This window comes from Budorcas taxicolor, chromosome 8 (genome assembly GCF_023091745.1).
Source record: "Budorcas taxicolor isolate Tak-1 chromosome 8, Takin1.1, whole genome shotgun sequence".
Lineage (NCBI taxonomy): Eukaryota > Metazoa > Chordata > Mammalia > Artiodactyla > Bovidae > Budorcas > Budorcas taxicolor.
The window spans coordinates 41,577,654-41,604,198 of record NC_068917.1 but is presented as its reverse complement, the minus strand read 5'-3'; the positions used below and the strand labels follow the sequence as shown (position 1 = coordinate 41,604,198).

Here is a 26,545-nt window from a genome sequence, read left to right as displayed (position 1 = left end):
GCAAGGTCGCTGACGCTGAAAAGAATCGCTGCATGTCTCATCCTATGACTTCAGTCCTGAGAACTGCTTGCAGCTCTACTCATTCTCGGAATAGGAACAAATAAGGAACAGAGAATCCTTGAGAAATAAAAAACAGCATGCAGGAATAGGCCTGTTAAATGTTCTCTGACAATTTGTAATGCTCCCTGTAAAAAGAATTATTCTGACATGTAAAAATGTCATGTTTATGCTTATGATGTATGTTAACTGTATAATGAAAAAGCTTACAAAATAACATCTGCCGTATGATTCTACTTTTTATTTAAAAACATAGATATATATAGTACTTCTTCACTGAAAAAAAGAATGTTAGGATCTACAGTATACATGCTTTCCTGTCATTTACACATTTCCTAAGTGTACATATATCATTTTTATAACCAGAAAAAGATTACTTGAAAAGTTTTCAACTTTCTGTAGGAAAGAGAAAGGCAATTAAATAATCTGGGTCCTTATATGCTCCATGGTGAGTAATAAACAGTATGTAGAGTCCAAATGACAGAGGTTTTATCAAAGTTAATGATTAACTGAGTACAGCTCATTGAAAGTGCTATGGCTAAAATAATCTAAAAGCTCTGTTTAGGATTTAGTTGTGGGAATGGGAATGCATTCCCACCCATTCTAACCCATTCAACTGGCTCTATTAGGATTGCCTCATTCATCTAATGCTGTCATCCAACGTTGCTTAATCCAAGAGTGTGTATATATAAGTAGAGTTGGAATATAACTGCATCAACTACTACCAAGTGTGGACAACAGGAAGCCTCATCATTTGAGACCAGCCCTTCACATTTATAACTTAGGTGGGTATCATAACCAGTATGCGAGAATATTTGCCATATATTATTGGAAAGAGCAGCTCAAAAGAACCAGTAATGTTTACAATGCCATACTCTAATATTTCTGATTTTAAAATAAGAGAATAAACAATAAATTTTAAGCATAAAAATTTTTTTTAAAGAGTGATTGTATTTTTTAAGGTAAAAGATTTGTAGGTTGTTTAAAGAAAATGTTTTGTTTTTCAGACAAAGATTAGAAAATATTTCCTGTTTTTGACTTATTGCATGCTCCTTAAAAAGCAGTTGACCTTTTCTGTGTCAGTGACTCCATTTTAAATGTTATATTTCAGTTTCTTATCTATCTTACATGAATCTACAGGCTAATATTGGCTTAGAGCAGAGTTCCTCCAAGTGTGTTCTCTCAAACTAACCATGGGAATGTTAACAGAGTGAACTGAGGAGATTATTTGAGATCAAATAATCACTGAAAATAATTAGTTAAACAAAGGTACCCACAATTCTACAGTGAGGGAATGTCAGTACCTTTACTATGCTAATATGAATTCTGACTTTCCAAGAAGTGGAATATAGATTGAAATATTTCCCAGATTTATTTGAAAATACAACTTTTAAAAATGTCTATCCAAGAGATTTTTTTCTAGGACATAAGGATTCTTGGATAAAAGAGAAAAACAAATCCAGCAATGTAATCTTCATGTTATCAGTAAAATATTACCTGAACACCTACTGTGTGCAGGGTACTATTTGAACTATTTTCTATACAATTTAAAATTTAACACAATAAAGCTACTTAAATGCACTATCCCACATTATGGTTACAAATTAAATATCATATTCTGAAATTTATTATTTAAAAGAATTTGAACAATTGCTTGAGCATTTGAAGCTGAGTTCTCATTTCTGCTTACTTTCTTTCTACATTTGGAGGGAGAAGAGAATAGCCAGGGTCAGGAAGCTCTGGCATAAAGATGGAAATCATGAGACTAGATTCTAGTCCTGGTTCTGCTTTTGTGAACCTGGGCGAGGCACTTAACCTTTCAGACCTAGCCTACTCAACTACAGAGTTGGGGTGGGTGGGGTGCTCAGGAAATGATGTCTAAGTTTCTCTGCTTCTTATGTTCAACTGTTCTTGATCAATAAAGGCAGCAGAATCAGAGGAAGAAGGTAAGGATTGATGTGAGCCCCCATGCTCTGTGAGGATAATATTTACTCCCATGGACGATACATTCATTTCTAGGGGCAAAATAGGGAATCTCAATTATGCTATCATTGAAGGATTTTGCTCATCAGACAGGCTATAAATAGAATGGCTTTGTGTAAGATTCTAGTTCCATTTAAACAAGAAAATTTAGAATTTCAGCCTACTGGGGACTTGGCAAGGGACAAAAATAAAGGTGCAGGAAGTTTATTTTCCAATGAATCCTCTAACCCAGGAACTCAATGTTCCTCCTTTAGTCTGCTAGAAGAGCTGGTCCTAATGAAGTTTATAAGAGATTTAAATAGTAACCACTCTTGGGATAATTTGGATTAAAAAATTTTAAATCTAGCACAAAGAGAGCAATGCTTACTAAAAGAAGTATTAACTATTATAGAATTTCAGATAATATTAGAGAAAGTTTAAGACTGGAGGAGCAATCTTGCTCCCTCCACAAAGCACAGCAACAATGTCTTACCTTGACCATGAAGCCTGGTTGCAGTACCCTACTGAAAGAATACATGAAAGTGAAAGTGAAAACGTTAGTTACACAGTCATGTCTTACTCTTTGCGATCCCACAGATTGTAGCCCAGTAGGCTCCTTTGTCCATGGAATTCTCTGTGGAAGAATACTGGAGTGAGTAGCCATTCCCTTCTCTAGGGAATCTTCCTGACCTAGGCAATTTATAAGACAACTCCATATTCCTTCAAAATGGTACTATGACACAGCTTGATAATTAAGGAACAGCATCATTGATGATCCTTGCCTGAATCAAACATTAAATTGGACGCTGCAAAACGGTGATTTTTCTAATTCTATCATTCCTTCCATAATGAATAAATCTTATTTATTCTTAAGAAATGCTATGGACTTGCAGCTTTTTTTTTAAATAAAATGCTTTATAGTCAATTACCATCATTTTTTCTGATGCTCAAACTGTGCCAAATTTGTGCAGCAGGAGACCCTTCAAGGGGACTCCTGTGTCCTTTTGACACAATCTCACTAGTTTTTGAATGATTCACTGCTTTCTGGCACAATGAGATACTCAGTGTTCACTTCTATTATTTCTCAACCCAGATCTAGAATCTTGGTTCCCTTCAGTGGAAAAAGTAGTTAGAAACTAAGACACAGGCACAATGATATTGATAATTCAAATTTAACACTACAGGGATTTTCTATTCTACCTTTATTTTATATTTATATCTCCTTTTCCCTGCAGTGAAAATCCTATAACACCAATACATTTGTTCTATTCCATAGTATAGCAAAAAACAGTCTCAGAATTTCAAAACCAATATTTCCACTAACAACAAGCCCACAAGTAAAGTTTAAGATTGGAATTCTTTTCACCCTCTGACAATAGTTCTAGTATGTATGTATGTATGTATATATATATATATATATATATATATATATATATATATATATTCAGAATACTACATTTAAATTTTACTGAATTATTTTTCTATGTAGCTTTGTTATCAATTTTATATTGAGTTAGCCACAGTTGTTTCTGTTTGTTTTCAAGTTGAGACAATTGAACTAACATTATATTTTAATTCAACAGAAGCCTGAAAAATGAAGCCTAAAATGAAGTATTCAACCACCAAAATTTCCCCAGCAAAGATGAAAAGCACAGCAGGCAAAGCCTTGGTAAAATCTCCCAAGTTGAGAAGTAAGGACTTAAGTCTTTCTGATTGTTTTACACACTATTGTTTATCTGTTACCAAATCTTTATTAATCCAATGTTTATACATGTAAACTTATTAAAAACTACTAAGATGGCTCATAAGTGTATAATAGAGAAGGCTCTGGTTGTAAAATCAGACTATAAAGGGCCAACTTTTGTTTATTTGATATATCACAGAACAGGAGAGGCTTAGGTGATTTAAACCTGCTAATAGTGATAAATATAATTACAGCCTGTCATATCAATTCCTTCTCTACCCAAACCTACTGCCACCAAATCCCAAAACCTTTTTCCCAGATCACCTAACAAAAATTTAAACTGACTGACTTTTATTCAACAAACATTTATTAAGACCTTTGGTATATCAAGTTTTTGGTCTTGACTTCAGATAAAGGAGAGAATAACAAGTGAAGATATTTGAATAATCCGGACACCAAATAAAGCAAAATTGACCAAATGATGCTCAAGTTTATCCAGTTGCAAACTCAAAGTGTCTGAAATAAGTTGAAGGGCAGATAAAATCAGAGAGTAGCTATACCTTCAAGATGAAAGAATTATTAACATCTTTGATTCTTAAAATAACCTATCCTAGGAAACAATTATACAAATTTACACTCATGTTTTTCATTTGAGAGCAGTAGCACAAGAGAATTAACAGAGCTCTGGTGTACTGAGAGAAAAAAAGAGAATGAAAAATGGTAGTGGGCACTGGCATATCTTTGTCTTTTGTGCTCCTCTTCATTTCCCTGAACATGTAAGGCTAGAAGAGAAAGCAATGTCAGACAGAATATCATTTCTGTCTTCCCTGAGGCTCTAGCCCATTAATGCTCCTCTCTTATAAGTAGGAAGACCAATCTGCTGCGGTATCTGAATCACCAGGTATCGAGTCACAGCTAAGTTAGTTGTTTTATTTATGTCTGAGCCAAAATGCTCCTTTCAGGAACAGTGACTCATTAGAAGTGACTCTGTGTCCCCAAATTCCCTCTTAATAAAGAATGCATTTTCTTTGTACCCTAGGAGATGTGGGCTCTCCGTAGATACTGATATGAGGCAGCAGGCTGGGAATATATACCAGAGTCGCTGGCATTAATGGAAAATGAAAATGTAACCCATCCTTTAAGGGTGCAAAGGACCCAACAGCTTATTTATGCCATTTAGAGAAACAATGATTAAGATTATCCCCAAATCACATTACATTATTTTTATCGTCCCTTAGCAGATTTTTCCCTTCCAATAATAACTGGTTCAGTTTAATACTAAAATTGTCATTATTTAAACAGTCTTGGCTAAAATTGCAACAGATACCTATGTGGTATCTGACAGATACGAACTGCTTCTCAAAACTGAAGGTGCAAGGAATGTCACACCTTATTTTTGTAAATAAACTGCTCTGAGTATCCAAGCAACAAAGTCTATTTTAATACTGTCTCCTCCCGTGGGCTAGCAGGCTCTTACACAGTGCAAAAGCCACAAAACTCAGTACTTAACCTCTACCGGTATCCATACAGTCAGATCCCACGTAAGTTCTGGTCAGCACCAGAGCATTTCACCTCTAGTTTTCACCTCTAGTGCCAACACAGTACAGAACTTCAGGAGTTAGACGAAAGCCTCTCCCCAAATGTATCTCCTTTCCAGGAACCTACTCCTTAGAGTTAGCCCATTCTCCCCATACCCATTAATCCTTTCCCTGCCCTGACAATCCAGTGTCGTTATGGATCTATTCAGAAGTCACAATAAAGAAGCCTTGGCCCATATCCATCCAACAGAAGTATTTTAGTTGGCCTGAACAGGGTTACTGTTGTTTTTCAATTGAGGTAACATTTAAAAATTGGGAGATTTTGCATAAAAATCTGAATTACAGCTTCTCAGGAGAAATTTGAAGATCTAGCAACAACTGGGCCCATATATCCCTACATGACAATAGCCGGAGGCAGAATACAGTAGGGATCACCCCCTTTAGTTTGGAGCTGTCTATAAGATAATCTTCTGTTACAGTGAAGGAGCTTTAACTTTATCCTGTGGATAGCAGGGAACCACTGAAAATGTTTAATTGGGAAATAATAAGACATTTTTACTTTGGATAGATCATGTTGGTGGTAGTGAAGATAGAGTGAAGAGGCAAGAGTGGAAACAGAGACTGGGCAGAGGTCTACTGCATTCATCTTAGGGGACTGATGATGAGGGCCTGCCCTAAGATGACAGAATGGAAAGGAAAAACTAAAATTCAGATACATTCAGAAAATGAAACCAGTAAGGCTTAATAACAAACTGAATAAATTGAAGAATGGAGACAGGCGGGGAAATGATTAATTCTCAGCTTTTTGATTTTAAAGTTGGGCAGATATGGCAGATAGCAGTACTATTTTTAAAGATGGGGAATTCTTCAGGAATATATTGGGGGTAGAGAAAGATAAAGTTTATTTTTTTTTATTGTAAGTGTATTTTCATTTGGGGTTAGGGTAGGTCATCTGGGTCAAGATATCCAGAATTCAGGAGGCTCTACATAGATAGAAATAGGGATGCTTTCAGTTCAGTCGCTCAGTCATGTCCGACTGTTTGCGATCCCATGAATCGCAGCACGCCAGGCCTCCCTGTCCATCACCCACTCCCGGAGTTCACCCAAACTCAAGGCTATTGAGTCAGTGATGCCATCCAGCCATCTCATCCTCTGTCGTCCTCTTCTCCTCTTGCCCCCAATCCCTCCTAGCATCAGAGTCTTCTCCAATGAGTCAACTCTTTGCATGAGGTGGCCGAAGTATTGGAGTTTCAGCTTCAGCATCCAGAGAAATCCCAGGGCTGATCTCCTTTAGAATGGACTGGTTGGATCTCCTCACAGTCCAAGGGACTCTCGAGAGTCTTCTCCAACACCACAGTTCAAAAGCATCAATTCTTGGGCTCTCAGCTTTCTTCACAGTCCAACTCTCACATCCATGCATGACCACAGGAAAAACCATAGCCTTGACTAGACGGACCATTGTGGTAAAGCAATATTTCTGCTTTTCAATATGCTATCTAGTTGGTCATAACTTTTCTTCCAAGGAGTAAGCGTCTTTTAATTTCATGACTGCAGTCACTATCTGCAGTGATTCTGGAGCCCGAAAAAATAAAGTCTGACACTGTTTCCATTTCCCATGAAGTGATGGGACCAAATGCCATGATCTTCATTTTCTGAATGTTGAGCTTTAATCCAACTTTTTCACTCTCCACTTTCACTTTCATCCAGAGGCTTTTTAGTTCCTCTTCACTTTCTGCCATAAGGGTGGTGTCATCTGCATATCTGAGATTGATATTTCTCCCGGCAATCTTGATTCCAGCTTGTGCTTCTTCCAGCCCAGCGTTTCTCATGATGTACTCTGCATATAAGTTAAATAAGCAGGGTGACAATATACAGCCTTGATGTACTCCTTTTCCTATTTGGAACCAGTCTGCCACTGGTTCCATGTCCAGTTCTAACTATTGTTTCCTGACCTGCATATAGGTTTCTCAAGAGGCAGGATAGGTGGTCTGGTATTCCCATCTCTTTCAGAATTTTCCACAGTTTATTGTGATCCACACAGTCAAAGGCTTTGGCATAGTCAATGAGGCAGAAATGGATGTTTTTCTGGAACTCTCTTGCTTTTTCCATGATCCAGCAGATGTTGGCAATGTGATCTCTGGTTCCTCTGCCTTTTCTAAAACCAGCTTCAACATCTGGAAGTTCACGGTTCATGTATTGCTGAAGCTTGGCTTGGAGAATTTTGGCCATTACTTTACTAGCATATGAGATGAGTGCAATTGTGCGGTAGTTTGAGCGTTCTTTGGCATTGCCTTTCTTGGGAACTTAAGTCAAAATGCCCCATGGGATCAAAATTTCTGTGGAGAAAAAACAAAAGATACAAAGCTTGGGAGAGAGACCAAAGGTCTACTTACTTTTGGGGAATCATCAACATATAAAAAGATGATTGAAGTCATTGGAGCAAGCAAGATTGCCTGGAAAGTCTAAACTGAGAAGAAAGACAAAGGACAAAACCTTTAGGAAGACCAACATTTTAGGACCAAGCAGAGAAGGAAGAACAACAAAGAGACAGAGATGGAGTGATCAGAGGGAAATAAAAATAATCCAAGAAGAGTGCTAATTCAACAGTAAGGGAAGAAGGATTCAGAAAGGATGTGGTCCCCAAATCAAATGTCACAGACAGGTCAAAGATAGTAAACAGTAAGGGGAGACCTTTGGTGAAATTAGTGCTTGGGGAATAAAGAAAGATGAAGTCACTCACTTCTGCAGTTCTTGTCAGCCATGGTCTGGCTCTCTCTGTAGCATATCAAAAAAAAAAGATTTCTGGGCCCATCCTCATGACATGCCTGAGAAATCTCATCATGCTGTTGCTATGATGAAATTACAGGTTATGAGAATTTCCTTAAAAGACTTTTAAAGACATTTCCCTCAGATATCAAACAGGATGGAGACATAGGAAATGGCAACAGTAAGTCTGAAAGGCTTTGACCCTAATGGAACACTCTCTTCAACAGAGTTCTCATAGCCATGCCAGCTTTATGCTTTCCTCTCAAAAACACAACCTTCATACCAGTTTCAGCTACCCCAAATATTAAAGTATACCTTCTTCCAAATTCTCCCATCCTGGAATGTGAAGTCAAGTGGGCCTTAGAAAGCATCACTATGAACAAAGCTAGTGGAGGTGATGGAATTCCAGTTGAGCTATTTCAAATCCTGAAAGATGATGCTGTGAAAGTGCTGCACTCAATATGCCAGCAAATTTGGAACACTCAGCAGTGGCCACAGGACTGGAAAAGGTCAGTTTAATTCCAATCCCAAAGAAAAGCAATGCCAAAGAATGCTCAAACTACTGCACAATTGCACTCATCTCACATGCTAGTAAAGTAATGCTCAAAATTCTCCAAGCCAGGCTTCAGCAATACATGAACCGTGAACTTCCAGATGCTCAAGATGGTTTTAGAAAAGGCAGAGAACCAGAGATCAAATTGCCAACATCTGCTGGATCATGGAAAAAGCAAGAGAGTTCCAGAAAAACATCTATTTCTGCTTTATTGACTATGCCAAAGCCTTTGACTGTGTGGATCACAATAAACTGTGGAAAATTCTGAAAGAGATGGGAATACCAGACCACCTGACCTGCCTCTTGAGAAACCTATATGCAGGTCAGGAAGCAACAGTTAGAACTGGACATGGAACCAGTGGCAGACTGGTTCCAAATAGGAAAAGGAGTACGTCAAGGCTGTATATTGTCACCCTGCTTATTTAACTTATATGCAGAGTACATCATGAGAAACGCTGGGCTGGAAGAAGCACAAGCTGGAATCAAGATTGCTGGGAGAAATATCAATAACCTCAGATATGCAGATGACACCACCCTTACGGCAGAAAGTGAAGAGGAACTAAAAAGCCTCTGGATGAAAGTGAAAGTGGAGAGTGAAAAAGTTGGATTAAAGCTCACCATTCAGAAAATGAAGATCATGGCATCTGGTCCCATCACTTCATGGGAAATAGATGGGGAAACAGTGGCAGAATTTATTGTTTTGGGCTCCAAAATCACTGATGGTGATGGTGATGGTGACTGTAGCCATGAAATTAAAAGACACTTACTCCTTGGAATGAAAGTTGTGACCAACCTAGACAGCATATTGAAAAGCAGAGACATTACTTTGCCAACAAAGGTCCATCTAGTGAAGGCTATGGTTTTTCCAGTGGTCATGCATGGATGTGAGAGTTGGACTGTGAAGAAAGCTGAACGCCCAAGAATTGATGCTTTTGAAGTGTAGTGTTGGAGAAGACTCTTGAGAGTCCCTTGGACTGCAACGAGATCCAACCAGTCCATCCTGAAGGAGATCAGTCCTGGGTGTTCATTGGAAGGACTGATGCTGAAGCTGAAACTCCAATACTTTGGCCACCTCATGCAAAGAGTTGACTCTTTGGAAAAGACTCTGATGCTGGGAGGGATTGGGAGCAGGAGGAGAAGGGGATAACAGAGGATGAGATGGCTGGATGGCATCACTGACTCGACGGACAGGAGTTTAAGTGAACTCCGGGAGTTGGTGATGGACAGGGAGGCCTGGCATGCTGTGATTCATGGGGTCACAAAGAGTTGGACTCGACTGAGCAACTGAACTGAACTGAAAGTATTCTAAATACTTCAAACACAGTCAGCTCCCAAGGAATTATATCTAGATTTTGTCTCACTAGATGCTACTTGCTACATTACTATCTTCAGCCCCTAATCCTCTTCCACATCCACAATATTTCCTCAGTTCTATGACCTTCACTTCTAACTGCCCAAGACCCATATCTTACTCCCCACAGAGTCTACTTTCAATATTGGACATACCTGGCATGGCCCTATGGGACGCTACACATTAAGATAAGCTTATAAGGAATGAACATATTTAGAGTATCATCTATGCCTTTTAACTTGAAAAAGACAATGTGATACAATATAGTGTAAGCCATGACAGTTGAATTTTGCTTTTCTATTTTGTAATGCAAGTGCCTGACTTAAGCTTTGATTGCTGAGGCATCTACTTCAAAAATGATCATCTCAAATAAGTCCATGGAATTATCCAGGCCAGAATACTGGAGTGGGTAGCTTTTCCCTTCTCCGTTGGATCGTCCCAACCCAGGGATCGAACCCAGGTCTCCCACATTGCAGGCAGATTCTTTATCAGCTATAGTCCATGGAATTATCCAGGCCAGAATACTGGAGTGGGTAGCTTTTCCCTCCTCCATTGAATCTTCCCAACCCAGGGATCGAACCCAAGTCTCCCACATTGCAGGCAGATTCTTTATCAGCTGAGCCATAAGGGAAGCCCAAGAATACTGGGGTGGGTAGCCTATCCCTTCCCCAGAGTATCTTTCTGACCCAGGAATCAAACTGGGGTCTCCTGCATTGCAGACAGATTCTTTACCAACTGAGCTACCAGAGAAGCCCAAATATACACAGCCAGTCACAAAGCTAGATCTTGGTTGATTTCCATAACTGACCATTTGGACTACTTGCTTTTTTTTCCCTACTCTTACCATGCTTTAAGGGGCTTCCCTGGTGGCTCAGAGGTTAACGTGTCTGCCTCCAATGTGGGAGACCCGGGTTCGATCCCTGGGTAAGGAAGATCCCCTGGAGAAGGAAATGGTAACCCACTCCAGTATTCTTGCCTGGAGAATCCCATGGACGGAGAAGCCTGGTAGGCTACAGTCCATGGGGTCGCAAAGAGTCGGACACGACTGCGCGACTTCACTATTCACTATACCATGCTTTAAATTCCTGCTCGTATATTTTAAATTCACCAATAAACAGTGAGCTCTCACTATCCTAGGATCACACACTCAATCCCAATAAAAAGCAGAACCTCAGGCCCATGCACTCTCTCTACCTGTGACCTCTCTGTGTGGTCCCAGATATGCAGTGTAATTTCCAAATCCTATAATTATAGTCAAAGCTATGGGTTTTCCAATAGTCATGTATGGATGTGAGAGTTAGACCATAAAGAAGGCTGAGTGCCAAAGAACTGATGCTTTTAAACTGTGACGTTGGAGGAGACTCTTGAGAGTCCCTTTGACTGCAAGGAGATCAAACCAGTCAATCCTAAAGGAAATCAACTCTGAATATTCATTGGAAGGACTGCTGCTGAAGCTGAAACTCCAATATTTTGGCCACCTGATGTGAAGAACTGACTCATTGAAAAAGGCCCTGATTGTAGGCAGGAGGAAAAGGGGACAACACAGGATGAGATGGTTGAACAGCATCACTGACTCAATGGACTTGAGTTTGAGCAAACTCTAGGAGATGGTGAAGGACAGGGAAGCCTGGTGTGCTGCAGTCCATGGGGTTACAAAGAGTCAGACACAACTGAGTGACTAAACAACAACAAATAATTAATTAAACTTTATTTCTTCAATTTCCTGATGGTTATTGCTGAAGGGCATTTTGCAATCATAATAAGAACATTAAGGGCCAGTCCAAATACAATATTGGTTATTATTAACAGGCTAAGATCAGCACAAAACATACAATTAATAACATATTGTATTAAATTATTGTCAGGAGGCCAAGTTCAGGGTTGACTCTGGCACAGCTTTGTAAATTATCTTTGTGTTAAATACATGTAAGATACCACAGTTGACATATCTAAAGTTATAAAGGAATATTAGGAATTTCCAGGGCAAATGAGTATGATTAAATGGCCTTGCCCTGTTCAAACAGTTGAAGACACCTAAAGGTAGATGCTCATCTGAATTGGAGGCAAGATATAGAAAAGTCAAACCAGTAACTAACAAAAGTTTATTCCACTTAATTTTGTTAATCATATTAGGAAGGCAAATCTACAGAATTTTAAAAAAGATCATAGAATGTATCTGAAAATCACAAGTAATTATTTTCATTTTCTGAATTACTGTGAATTATTGAATTTGGCTATATTGTATAAATTTCTTGATAATTCATTGGCTATTATGTTGAAGATGGAGATCTTATCACCTAGGTGTTATCACTTTCTTTTCTATTTGACTTTTAAAGGCTTTTTAAAAAATGATTTTCAAGTGGCAAATTTAATTTTTATTTGAAATTTTAATTTTTATTTGGATAAGTTAAATGAGAATTAATGAATAACTGATTTTTTTTACTTCAACTGATTTAATCTCAGTTTGTGTTTTGTTAGTCTCTAAAATTGCAATATAGCATTTTCTTAGATGGAGTAGATGGAAGTATAGCTTTAATATTAGACACACTTGAGTCACAACTTCTCATCAGAACTTTGGCAAATGTCATGACTGCTAAGAACTTCAAATCATCATTTGTAAAATGAAATGAATAATATCTACCTGTAATATTATTTGTGAAGGTTTAAATGAAAATTATGCACAGTGCTTGGCCCACTGTAGACACACTAATATTTGACAAGGAAGCCAAGAATACTCAGTGGAATAAAAAAAACAGTCTCTTCAATAAATGGTGCTGGTAAAGCTGGATTATAACATGTAAAAGAATGAAACAACCCCTATCTACACCACTCACAAAAATTAACTCACAATGAATTTAAAGACTTTAACGTAAGACCTGAAACTATGAAACTCTAGAAGAAAACATAGTCAAAAAGCTCCCTGCCCTGGGTCAGTTCAGTTCAGTTCAGTTCAGTCGCTCAGTCATGTCTGACTCTTTGTGACCCCATGAACTGCAGCACGCCAGGCCTCCCTGTCCATCACCAACTCCCGGAGTTCACTCAGACTCACGTCCATCGAGTCAGTGATGCCATCCAGCCATCTCACCCTCTGTCATCCCCTTCTCCTCCTGCCCCCAATCCCTCCCAGCATCACAGTCTTTTCCAATGAGTCAACTCTTCACATGAAATGGCCAAAGTACTAGAGTTTCAGCTTTAGCATCATTCCTTCCAAAGAAATCCCAGGGTTGATCTCCTTTAGAATGGACTAGTTGGATCTCCTTGCAGTCCAAGGGACTCTTGAGAGTTTTCTCCAACACCACAGTTCAAACGCATCAATTCTTCAGCACTCAGCTTTCTTCACAGTCCAACTCTTACATCCATACATGACCACTGGAAAAACCATAGCCTTGACTAGATGGGTCAGCTATTCTTAATAACCTTTACAGACAATAGTCATCTCTCTAAAATTATTAAAAAATAGATTCTAGATAAGTAGAAAGGAGTATAGATTTCATATAACCAAAGAGCTCCCTGCCAGCTAGGCAAAGATTGATAAATGTTGGATGTAGAGCCACACTCTCTTAAGCCAGTTTTTAACCCAAAATTTTTTCTAAAGACCTAAAGCTTTTCATAACTCATTTAACAGCAAAATATGACCTGAACTCATTAACAGTTAAATCCTGACCTAAACCAACATGAAGTCTTTATTTATTTCACTTGATGTATATTTTCCTGTGCTTCACTATAAAGTTATTAATTTTTTATTATGAGGTGCTCTCCTAGTCCCTGCTGGGTGTGTTTCCCTAGCCTCTTCTCAATGTGCTAGTTATAGACAATATGTACTCTACACAACAATCTTAAAATCTAAAAAACTCTGAATTTTGAAAAACAACTGGCCCCAAGGTTTGTGATAAGATACTGTGGACTGTGGTTGTTTTCTTGATCTGCTACACTCAGGGTTTGTAAAAGGATAAAGAAGGATGGAATGAAATGGTATCACGATTTTTTTCAATTACTTAGAATCCCAACAGAAGGCCGAAGAAGTTTGTCAGATGTACTATATGCAGCTACGCTCTGGCCTTAAAATAGAAAAAAAGGTCTGTTACTTTAGGAAAGAAACCACCAAAAGGCATTCATCAACAGGTAAGGAGAAACTATGCACTTCCTGACAATTTTTCAACATAATGATGGACATTGATTTGCCTTCACTTATCACATCAAGATACATAATTTCTTTCCTCACCCAAATTCCTTCTGGAAAAGAGTAAGGATGAGGAACTATTTTTTAGTCATTTTCAGAATAGTGTGGAAGAAATGGTTATATCATGTTAAGTAAAAATAGAGGATACAAAATTATAAATATATTTTATAATATTTTAAAATGTTTTTCCTTTCATTTAATGAAAGTAAACTAAAACATTAATAGTGGTTGCCTTTTGGGTATTGAGACCATGAGTGACTAGCTTTCTCCAGCCTGGACTCCAGTGAGTGTGCCCTATTGAGATGTAAGTATGTAGAAAGTATTGACTTCTTCAGAGCATAGCATGACCAAAGCCCTGGGGTCAGTCATCACTGTGAGCAAGCAGCCTTGACTGGAAGTCCTCAAAGGGGTGACGGGAAGGGGTCTGCACTGAGTGAGGACTGACAGCCCACTCCTATCCCCACCCCTGTTCTGCAGCTGAGAAGTACAAAGAGCGTCTGGCACTATTTACCTGTAAGCAGACGAAACACTTTAGTCAGTCTGTGGACCAGGGCTTCACCTTGGGTAATACAACGGTCAAGAAATACTCTACAGCAAATCACCTATCAAGTATCAAAGGTAAGATTGGTCACAGGGGTGTGTGAGGGTGAGAAGGGAGGTAGGACATGGGACCCTCACGAGTGCTAGTCCAAGAAGCAGCCCCAACTCTACAATTTCATGTATATCAGAAACTTCTGTCTTTTTTAAGCGGTACCCAAAGTAGTACAGGGTATCTGCTCTAACAGTACTTGTGCATTCTATAGTCAGAACTATATTATTATTTTGAAATGCTTGCTATGGACTGGAATCTCATCTACATAATTCCTGAGATAAATATATTATCTTTTTGGGGGGAAAAAAACACACATTATCTCTCCAAATTTCAACATTTTGACAATGAAAGAAAAGGAAGAGCTATTATATTTTCAAATATAATTTCAACTCAAAAATTTTAAATAATTGTTGATTGTTTTAAATTATATCACACATGTGCAAATAAATTCAATATTTAAAGTTCTTAATGTTCTATATATTATTTTCTTTAGCATAATTCTACACTATAAATAAAATATAATTATTTTTTCTCATCTAGGGCCTATATATGTAGTCTCTAAATCTGACGCAGTTTACCCCAGCATGCTGCAGAAATATCATTTTCTGTGTGTGCTGATATATTAAAAAAAATTGAGAGTACTGATTTAAGTGTTGCAGTTTTTTGGCCAGAAGACAAAATGAGGCTCACACCTGCATCCTCCAGGACTGTTGAAAGTCTCCAAGTAACTCCATCTTTACAGTTGTCTATCCATGTCTATCAAAATACAGTCCCCCGTTGCCCACAGTTCCCTAGATCATGTGAAATTAAGAAGCAGAGTTTTCTTCGGGCAATGTCTATCACTTTTCCAGTTTCTTTCTCCCCATCAAACCCTCCCCTAAGCACACTAATATGGCCTCCCATAGCCTTCACACAGGAGGCTAGCATCTTTGATATCTTTCATGCAGGAGGTTAGCATCTTATGATCCCATAACATAGCTCAACCTTTGAGCTATGTTAAGTTTGTGCCTGAGACTTTCATCTATTCAACGGTGATAGACAAAGTACAACTCAAGTTGCAAAGACAAAAAAAACCACAACACATTTAGAAGGTTTCTTAATTTTCAAAAGATTTTTCATGGAAACAAGTCTTTAAATTCTTAATGACAAGATTTTTACTTGTTACAGAACATTCTGCTTCCCTGAGTACATACAACGATCAGTTCATTAGTTTTGTTTTTGAGGATGGAAACTATGAGATCTGTGTTGAGGACTTGATAGGAGACCAAGAGAAAGGTAGACTATTTCCTTTTGTCTATAATGATATAATGATGACCAGTAAAGTAAAAATTAATAAATTTAACAAACTATAAACAATAGATTAACTCAGATATGGCTAATAGATTTCATGCTATGTGCTAACTCCAATGCACTGGCAATAGATGCTTGAATATCACCATATTGGGGAGGATTCAGAAGCTTATTCAGGGTTCATCAAGGAAGAATGATGATATTGAGAAGTTGTATCTGTTGTGAAATACGGAAGGAAGTACCACACATATTTACTGTCATTAAATTATTAATATCTACTAGGTCTTTCCAGTTTTATCAATACCACTAGAGTATAATTCTAGCAAAAGAGTATACCAATGCTATGAACAACATTTTAAATATTTTAATACCAACATTGTTGGGGAAATCCTCAGAGCATATTTATACATTTTTAAGACCTTTCTCAAAGCCACAAAAGTTTTGCTTTTATTGATACATAATAAGAGGATATTTTCTGATGTTATATATGTTGAAACTGAAATCATTTGGTAAAATTGTATCTCACTAAAGGGATTTTATGCATTCTCTTTCAGACAAGGTGTTACTCCGTTACTACGAATCCCAATTCCCCTTAAGTGAAACAGGTAATTTGGGAGGCTGGGTAGCTCTGGGGCTTGAATTCTTAAATTTAGGGTAAAGACAAATCCAAACATGTTCCATGGAAAAGGAAGGTGTCTCAGAAGGTTCTCTCCTACCCAATTCATGGTAAAAATATTGGATTTTAGATTTTAAAAGGACTTATTCCCTTTCATCCATTTTGCAGTTTAATAATCAGGATAAATTGGCTGCATTTAACAGAGATTCAGAATAACAGTGTCTTACTGAGTGACTTCACTCTCACTTTTCACTTTCATGCATTGGAGAAGGAAATGGCAACCCACTCCAGTGTTCTTGCCTGGAGAATCCCAGGGACAAGGGAGCCTGGTGGGCTGCTGTCTATGTCCTTCTTATCAGAACAAACTATGAGTTTTATTTCCTTTAAGAACACAACCTGGAAGTTGTACCTGACACTTAACATTCACCTTATGTTGGTCAGAACTAAGACATATTGCTACATAAGGCAGGCCTGGAAACATTCTGTTATTACACAAAAGAGGAATTAGATATTGGGACAACTATCAGTGGCTTTCTATGCAGACAGGGAAGCTGACACTGAGAGCAATACTCATTAGAGTCTCAATTCTACTATTAGAAAGCATATAAGAAAACTAACCTCTCTCCTAAGGGGACTTAGAATTACACCTTATTGTCCAGTGTTTTATCTGGGTACAAATATTTCTAATAGATGTGTTGGTGAATGAAATAGTCATTTTACATCTGGGACTCTTTTCCTGGGTGCTAAATTCATTTAAATTAAAATGAGTTACAATTCTTAAGTTTATAATTTGTGTTTTTTAATTGCAAGATGGTGATGGTAGTCATCGGAAGTTAATGGTAAACCTGAGCCCCACGAAAGACAAAGACTTCTTGCTGCACGCTAACAGTAAGGAGCACTCTGTGGAGGTAACAGAAACATGCACCTAATTGTCATGACTGACTACTCATCTGTGCAGATTTGGGGGTTTGGGGTACTTTGAAGAAGTTTTGTTTGTAATATTGTAAATAAAACAAAACCAGTTACAATTAATACCTTGCTTCTGAAATAGGGAAGGGAGTAAAATTGGCATGTGTCCCCTTCCGACTGAAAGTCTGGTCTCTGCCAGCAGTGCAGCATTACCCGGGAGCTTGTTAGAAATGTAGACTTCCAGACTCCCTCACAACTGAATCAAAACGAGCATTTTAACAAATCTCCAGGAGACTCATAGGTACCCCTGGGTACATAGGTACTCATAGGTACATAGACTCATTAAAGTTTGAGAAGCACTGCTGAATAGAATGATATAAAATCCTTTCTCTTTGGCTGTAGGAACTACTGTTTTCGTCCAGGCAGTATTTCCTTGTAAAATATCATTATCTTGGGCAACTGAAAAGTAATTTTATAGTCTGAAACTGCTAAAGGGATGGGTTCATAAATATTTCCATATGCCAAGATATAGAGATAGCATAACAACCTACATTCTGATCATAGGATTCACTGCGCTGTCTTCCTCAGTTAGTAAATAGAACTGTTATATTGGTCATGATAAGTGAACAATGAAAAGAAATAGAGGAAAGCAATAGAATGGAAAAGACTAGAAATCTCTTCAAGAATATTAGAGATACCAAGGGAACATTTCATGCAAAGATGGACACAATAAAAGACAGAAAAGGTATGGGCCTAATAGAAGCAGAAGATACTAAGAAGAGGCGGCAGGAATACATAGAAGAATTGTACAAAAAAAAGATCTTAATGACCCAGATAACCACAATGGCGTGATTAATCACCTACAGCCAGACATCCTGGAGTATGAAGTCAAGCAGGCCTTAGGAGCATCACTACAAACAAAGCCAGTGGAGGTGATAGGATTCCAGCAGAGCTATTTAAAACCCTAAAAGATGATGCTGTTAAAGTGCTGCACTCAATATGCCAGCAAATTTGGAAAACTCAGCAGTGGCCATAGGACAGGGAAAGGTCAGTTTTCATTCCAATCCCAAAGAAGGGCCCTGCAAAAGAATGTTCAAACTATTGCACAACTGTACTTGTTTCACATGCTAGCAAGGTAATGCTCAACAATATGTGAACTGAAAACTTGAAGATGTACAAGCTGGATTTAGAAAAGACAGAGGAATCAGAGATCAAATTGCCAACATCTGTTGCATCATAGAAAAAGCAAGGGAATGCCAGGAAAACATCATCTTTTGCCTTCATTGACTAGGCTAAAGCCTTTGACTCTATGGATCACAACAAACTGGAGTATTCTTAAAGAGATGGGAATACCAGACCACCTTACCTGCCTCCTGAGAAACCTGTATGCAGGTCAAGAAGCAACAGTTAGAACCAGCCATGGAACAATGGACTGGTTCAAACTAAGGAAAGGAGTACATCAAGGCTAGATATTGTCACCCTGCTTATTTAACTTATATGCAGAGTACATCATGTGAAATGCTGGGCTGAATGAAGCACAAGATGGAATCAAGATTGCCAGGAGAAATATCAATAACCTCAGATATGCAGATGACACCACCCTAATGGCAGAAAGCAAAGAGGAACTAACGAGCCTCTTGAGGAAGGTTAAAGAAAAGAGTGAAAAAGCTGGCTTAAAACTCAACATTCAAAAAGCTAAGATCATGGTATTGGTCCCATGACTTCATGGCAAATAGATGGGGATAAAATGAAAACAGTGACAGACTTATCTTCTTGGGCTCCAAAATCACTGTAGATGGTGACTGCAGCTATGAAATTAAAAGACCCTTGCACCTTGGAAGAAAGGCTATGACGAACCCAGATAGTCTGTTAAAAAAAACAGAGACATCGCTTTGCCTACAAAGGTCCATATAGCCAAAGCTAAGGCCTTTCCATTAGTCACGAACAGATGGGAGAGTTGGACCATAAAAAAGGCTGAGCACAAAACAATTGATGCTTTCCAACTGTGGTGCTGGAGAAGATTCTTGAGAGTTCCTTGGACAACAAGGAGATCAAATCAATCAATCCTCAAGGATATCAACTCTGAATATTCATTAGAAAAATTAATGCTGAACCTGAAGCTCTAATACTTTGGTCATCTGATTTGAAGAGCCAATACCCTGGGAAAGACCCTGATGCTGGAAAAGATAGAGGGCAAGAGAAAAAGGGGACAACAGAGGATAAAATGGATGGCATCACTGACTCAATGGACATGAGTCTGAGCAAACTCAGGGAGATAGTGAAGGACAGGGAAGCGTGGCGTGCTGCAGCTCATAAAATCACAGAGAGTTGGACACGACTTGGTGACTGGACAACAGCAGCAGCAGTGTAGCCATGCAAGGTACTAATGTAAACTCTGGGTGCATCTCCCTCAACAAAACATTTCTAAGTTTATATAACAGTGTTTGGCATATATAACTACTCAACAATACAAGCTGACTCCCAATGAGCTCTATTATATATACCAAGTTGTATGCTAAAGGTTAAGTAATGTCTTATTTAATTCTCACAGTAACTGTCTTATGAAGTCATTGTATTGGTCAGGTACACTGTGTAACGAACCACTTAATAACTTAAAATAATACTCATTTATATCACTCACATATCTATGGGTAAGTTAGGGGTTGAACTAGAAAACTGGCTGCAATAAAAACTTGAGACTTGAAACATAAACAAAGTGTCTAGTTCTCAGAGATACCACATGGCAAAAAGAGAAGTATGAATCCAGAACTACTGCATCAAGCCATTATGTCTCTCAAAATATACTATCAGGGAATCAAATCAAATTCCCCTGCTTGGGCCCTCTGTTCACTTTCTCCCCACTTCCTATCCCCTATCCAGTAAGCAGGCTTGCTAGAAATATCAAGTTATGAATAATTATTCTCTTTTAGTTTTCAACACAGGGATGTAAAGTTGACTCTGAACTTCCCACTCCCATATTGATTACTTTCTCTCTTGTTTTCCTCAGCTACAAAAATGTGAAAACCAGTTGCCAGAACAAGCCTTCTTTGTCCTTCATGAGACGTCCTCCCAGTGTGTTTCATTTGAATGTAAGAGCAATCCTGGAGTGTTTCTAGGAGTAAAGGATAACCAACTAGCTCTAATTAAAAGAGGGGAAGACCCTGAGGATTCAAATACACAGAATATCACATTTAAGCTCTCAAACTTAATGTGATGGAAAGCTGCAGATCTTTGGTTGAGTAGCCCCAATAGCTACCACTGAAAAAAAGATGAGATATAAAGAGACAGATAACACGAAGGCAAATGGAATGTTTAGTATGGTGTGGAATGTTTTCCTTATTATGTACAAAAATTTTTTTATAACCCTTCAGTTCTGTTTTTCATTTCCCTCTGTATATTCTACTGCATATTCAATACAAATATTGGAATATTTAATAGCATACTGGTAAAGAGACTTGCCAACATTCTGAAGTATACACCTGACCTTTACTTTTTTCCTACTTTCAATCCAGAAAGAACTTAGTATTTAGAGTGAGACCTCTGGGGAGAAGCAAAGGGCCTTATCCCTAGTCTTGCTTTAGTCAAAGATCAATTTTAAAGAGCTACATAGGGACATCATTTTCCATGATTCTAAACAATAGCCTTAAAGGCTTAATAAAAAGACAACTGGAAGCTACACAGATTGACCATTTCACAACCAGAATAAAACATCAAGATTGTTTATAAATACTCAAAACTTCAGATACCTAAATGGCCAAGCAGGTAATATGAATATGTGAAAAGGCAAGAATAATTTTAAAATTAAGAAAATTAAATCTAGTATTTAAAAGTGAATAATTTCATCTCTCATTTTTTAAATTCCAATTTTTATAGATTGCGTTAACTTTAAGCAAGGCATTCTTACATTAAAAAGTAAAATAAATTTTATTTCAGACATAAAACTGAAATTATGAGGAATATCTAACAAACTAGAATTTTTTTTGAAGCACTGAACCACAATATATGTCAGGCATGCAAGTACCATGGGCTGCAAGTACTATGGAGGGGCTAGAAGTCCTCTAACCTACTAGAGCTTATATGGGACATAGGATTAATATTACAATTTCAATAACTGGCTATCCCTCATATGTTCTTCTGACCCTGACTTTCAGGAACCCATGACTTTTGATCTATTCATCACCTTAAACAAAATTTTTTCTAATCCTTTCTTCTCACATGTGCAAGTCCTTTTCTTGTCTGATTTCCCAATGACCCTGCTTACTATGGAATATACATGTGACTTGTTCCTTCCTCATTTCTTTTGACCAACTATGTCATGTACTCCCAAATGTACTTCCTGACCTCACTTCTACATCACCTGATCTCTCATGCCAGTATGTTTATTCTGCTTTTTCTACCTGATGCTGTAGAATTTTACATAAACCTATCAGTGGTAATATTTTTCATTAAACATCTTTGTGTTTTATTGTTACTAAGGTACTAAAGTTTATAGTCAATCATATAATAACATTTCTCAACTACTAAATAGTTTCTGCTTACTTTAAAACCTTTGCAATTTCTACTGTAATTTTTCATAGGTAGAATACTGACAATAAATGATAAACATAATGACAAAATACTTACAAAATAAGACTTTTTCTGAAAGTGTAGGCTTTTTAAGTTGTTGAGATATATTGACTATAACTGTTGGTGCAACATAAAAGAGGCTGTGAATTACTATATGAGGGCAAAAACTTATAGAACAATATATCTTTGTTTCATTACTTTGTCAATAATTTAACTACAGAAACAACAATAAAAACAGAATCTATATCATTCCCTCTGAAAAACACTAAATGTTGATGATGTGCATCTGTATAATATACTTAAAATTATTATTAAGTAACCAAATATATCCATTACATTATTCATATTCTTAAATAAACTGTGTTTTTCAAAAGTATATGAGACCATAGTGATTTTATCATAAAATGACTCAATATTGTGAAATTCTTAAGTGAAAGTACACATACCCTAATCCATCAATGTTAGTAAAGTGGAGGAAGTTATTTGCCTAATATTTTTGGTGATTCAAAATTAACTAAAATTTTCCAGAGAAGAGATTGTGTCTTTTTCAGCTTTGCGCTCCCAGTGCCCATCATGGTGGCCAGCACAAAGTAGGTATTCAGTGACTTAAACCCAAGATCAAACAGCCAACACGTACTTGCATTATAATTTTAACCTAAGACTTCCAACCTGGTTTTCTTATTTTACGTGATTAATTTTCCTTTAAAAAACACTTTCTGTCATCACTATAGTCAGTGTTATTTGATTAAAATATTCAAATGTATGGTGGTTTTTGTCACTTAGATGCCTGTGTTTTGATGGTGGATAAAAGCAATGCCAAAGAATGCTCAAACTACCGCACAATTGCACTCATCTCACATGCTAGTAAAGTAATGCTCAAAATTCTCCAAGCCAGGCTTCAACAGTATGTGAACTGTGAATTCCTGGATGTTCAAGCTGGTTTTAGAAAAGGCAGAGGAACCAGAGATCAAATTGCCAACATCTGCTGGATGATGGAAAAAGGAAGAGAGTTCCAGAAAAACATCTATTTCTGCTTTATTGACTATGCCAAAGCCTTTGGCTCTGTGGATCACCAGAAACTGTGGAAAATTCTGAAAGAGATGGGAATACCAGAACACCTGACCTGACTCGTGAGAAATCTGTATGCAAGGCAGGAAGCAACAGTTAGAACTGGACATGGAACAACAGACTAGTTCCAAATTGGTAAAGGAGTACGTCAAGGCTGTATATTGTCACCCTGCTTATTTAACTTATATGCAGAGTACATCATGAGAAACTCTAGGCTGGATGAAACACAAGCTAGAATCATGATTGCTGGGAGAAATAACCTCAGATATGCAGATAACACCACCCTTATGGCAGAAAGTGAAGAAGAACTAACGAGCCTCTTGATGAAAGTGAAAGAGGAGAGTGGAAAAAGTTGGCTTAAAACTCAACATTCAAAAAACTAAGATCATGGCATCTGGTCCCATCACTTCATGGCAAACAGATGGGGAAACAGTGGAAACAGTGTCAGACTTTATTTTCTTGGGCTCCAAAATTACTGCAGATGCAGCCATGAAATTAAAAGATGCTTGCTCCTTGAAAGAAAAGCTATGCTCAACCTAGACAGCATATTAAAAAGCAGAGATATTACTTTATCAACAAAGGTCCATCTAGTCAAAGCTTTGGTTTTTCCAGTAGTCTTGTATGGATGTGAGAGTTGGACTATAAAGAAAGCTGAGTGCTGAAGAATTGATGCTTTTGAACTGTGGTATTGGAGAAGACTCTTGAGAGTCCCTTGGACTGCAAGGACATCCAACCAGTCCATCCTAAAGAAAATCAGTCCTGAATGTTCATTGGAAGGACTGATGTTGAAGCTGAAACTCCAATACTTTGGCCACTTGATGTGAAGAACTGACTCATTTGAAAAGCTCTGATGCTGGGAAAGATTGCAGGCAAGAGGAGAAGGGGATGACAGAGGATGAGATGGTTGGATGGCATCACCGACTCAATGGACATGAGTTTGAGTAGGTTCCGGGAGTTGGTGATGGACTGGGATGCCTGGTGTGCTGCAGTCCACGGGGTCGCAAAGAGTTGGACATGACTGAGCAACTGAACTGTGCTGAACTGAAGAAGGCAAAAGAACTGTACTCCAAAAACTATAAGATGCTGATGAAATAAATCAAAGAAGACACAAACAGATGGAAAAATACACCAATTTCTTGGATTGGAAGAATATTTTATAATTATATATTTGTTATATTTTACAATATAAACAAATATCTAATCATTATGTAGCATACTTAGAACTAATATAATGTTATGTCAATTATATCTCATTTTAAAAAGATTACAATAGATTAAACTCTGCAACAGTAACCATCTGTCATATAAGTGCCCTTGTTCCTAGAAAGAATTAAGTTACATGATATTGATGATTTAACACAACTCCATCACCAGCTCAGAACCACTTGACTGATGTTCAGTGATTTATCTTTTCAGATTAAAGTTTGGAACTCATACACATTTAACATTTAGCATTAGTCACCTTTGTTTTTTCATATTAAACTTCAACAGGTGTTGGCTCACTTTAGCCAAACCTGCTAGTTTTCTAAGGATGCCTCTCTCCTGCAGCCTCCTTATTGCTCCTCTACCTGAAACATTCATTCTGACCAGTCTATTTTTTCACATCTGATATATCTTCTTGATTCTTTTCTATCAATGTCTTTCCCATGCTTCCTTCAAAATCCAGTTGTCTCCATCATCTTATTATCTTTTCAAGACTTATGGATGACTGTGACTGTGGTGACAAAGTTGATTGTATTCTGCCTAGCACTGTATGTATACATGATTTATCTTCCATAAAGGGGTGTGATACTATAAGGACATGTTTTTTTCTTTTAATCTTCCTGCTAGGACACACAGTGATCTATAATTAGGACAAGTTAATTTTATTCTAGTCTTATTTTTATCTTCATTCCAGGATTATAGCAAACTTTCGTCAGAACACATCTTTCAGAGAATATCCCAAACTTCTTTGTCCTATGTCATTCTCTTCTCAAACATCTGTTAATCACTTTGCCAGCAAAGATCCATATAGTCAAACCTATGGTTTTTCCAGTAGTCATGTACGGAAGTGAGAGTTGGACCATGAAGAAGGCTGAGTGCCAAAGAACTGATGCTTTCAAACTGTGGTGCTGGAGAAGACTCTTGAGAGTCCCTTGGACTGCAAGAAGATCAAACCATCCAGTCCTAAAGGAAATCAACCCTGAGTAATCATTGGAAGGACTGACGCTGAAGCTGAAGCTCCAATACTTTGGCCACCTGATTCGAAGAGCCAACTCAATGGAAAAGACCCCAATGCTAGGAAAGATTGAGGGCAAAAAAAGAAGTGGGTGACAGAGGATGAGATGGTTGGATGGCATCATCAATTCAATGGATATGAGTCTGAGCTAACTGCAGGAGATAGTGAAGGACAGGGAAGCCTGGTGTGCTGCAGTCCATGGTGTCGCAAAGAGTAGGACAGGACTGAATGATGGAACAACAAATTAATTCTTTAGATCTTGGTAAAGTCTTCTCAAGTGTACCGTATTATTGATGCAAAATATTCACACTAGGAAAACAATTCCCACATTAATGGGGTAAAGGAGTGAATATTGATAGATAAGGCTAAAAAGTTAGGCATGGAACATATCACTCAGGGTTTTATAAGTCATGTTAAAATTTTTGTTTTTACCCTATGTGCAAAGGGAATCCATCAAACTTTCGAGCAAGATGACAAGATTCAATGGATTGGAAGGAAGGAAGAAAAGAAGTAGAGAGATTATTTGGAGAGCTATTACAATAATCCAAGTTTTTAAAATGATGTTTGGTTTAGGGTGATGGCAGTAGACAATGGAATTAGTACACAGATTGAAGATACATTTGAAAGAGTTTTAAACAGCACTTGGAGATAAACTGGATTGAGAACTGAAGGATGGAGTGATTTGGAAATGATTCAGTTTTCTGACTTGAGCAGAGATGCACAAAGGCACTGAGATGGCAAAACCTGAAGAGAAACAGATTCATGGATGAATGAACAAGTGCTTCATTTTGAATAGTTTGAGATGGTTGACATATCCACATGTAGATAACAAAACAAGTTTCAATTCTGGAGCTCAGAGGTACTATGCACAGAGATAATCTGCACCATAGTTGTTTTCAGTCAGTTCAGTTCAGTCACTCAGTCATGTTCGACTCTTTGTGACACCATGAATCACAGCAAGCCAGGCCTCCCTGTCCATCACCAACTCCTGGAGTTCACTCAAACTCACGTCCATCAAGACAGTGATGCCATCCAGCCATCTCATCCTCGGTCATCCCTTTCTCCTCCTGCCCTCAATCCCTCCCAGCATCAGGGTCTTTTCCAGTGAGTCAACTCTTCGCATGAGGTGGCCAAATTATTGGAGTTTCAGCTTCAGCATCAGTCCTTCCAATGAACACCCAGGACTGATCTCCTT

The 26,545-nt window shown here is 37.9% G+C and overlaps 1 protein-coding gene across 1 annotated transcript in view; it reads left to right on the top strand.

Moving 5' to 3' along the window:
- The window catches only part of IL33 (interleukin 33), a 29,059-nt gene extending 8,327 nt beyond the window's left edge, over positions 1–20,732 (top strand). The window contains exons 2-9 of the mRNA XM_052645263.1: positions 687–842; positions 3,603–3,710; positions 13,911–14,033; positions 14,569–14,709; positions 15,851–15,958; positions 16,528–16,578; positions 17,400–17,497; positions 20,506–20,732. Coding sequence (XP_052501223.1) covers positions 3,614–3,710; positions 13,911–14,033; positions 14,569–14,709; positions 15,851–15,958; positions 16,528–16,578; positions 17,400–17,497; positions 20,506–20,712 — 825 coding nt within the window. The 5' untranslated portion in view covers positions 687–842; positions 3,603–3,613 and the 3' untranslated portion in view covers positions 20,713–20,732. The remainder of the gene's footprint in view (positions 1–686; positions 843–3,602; positions 3,711–13,910; positions 14,034–14,568; positions 14,710–15,850; positions 15,959–16,527; positions 16,579–17,399; positions 17,498–20,505) is intronic.
- The last annotated feature ends 5,813 nt before the right edge of the window (positions 20,733–26,545 follow it).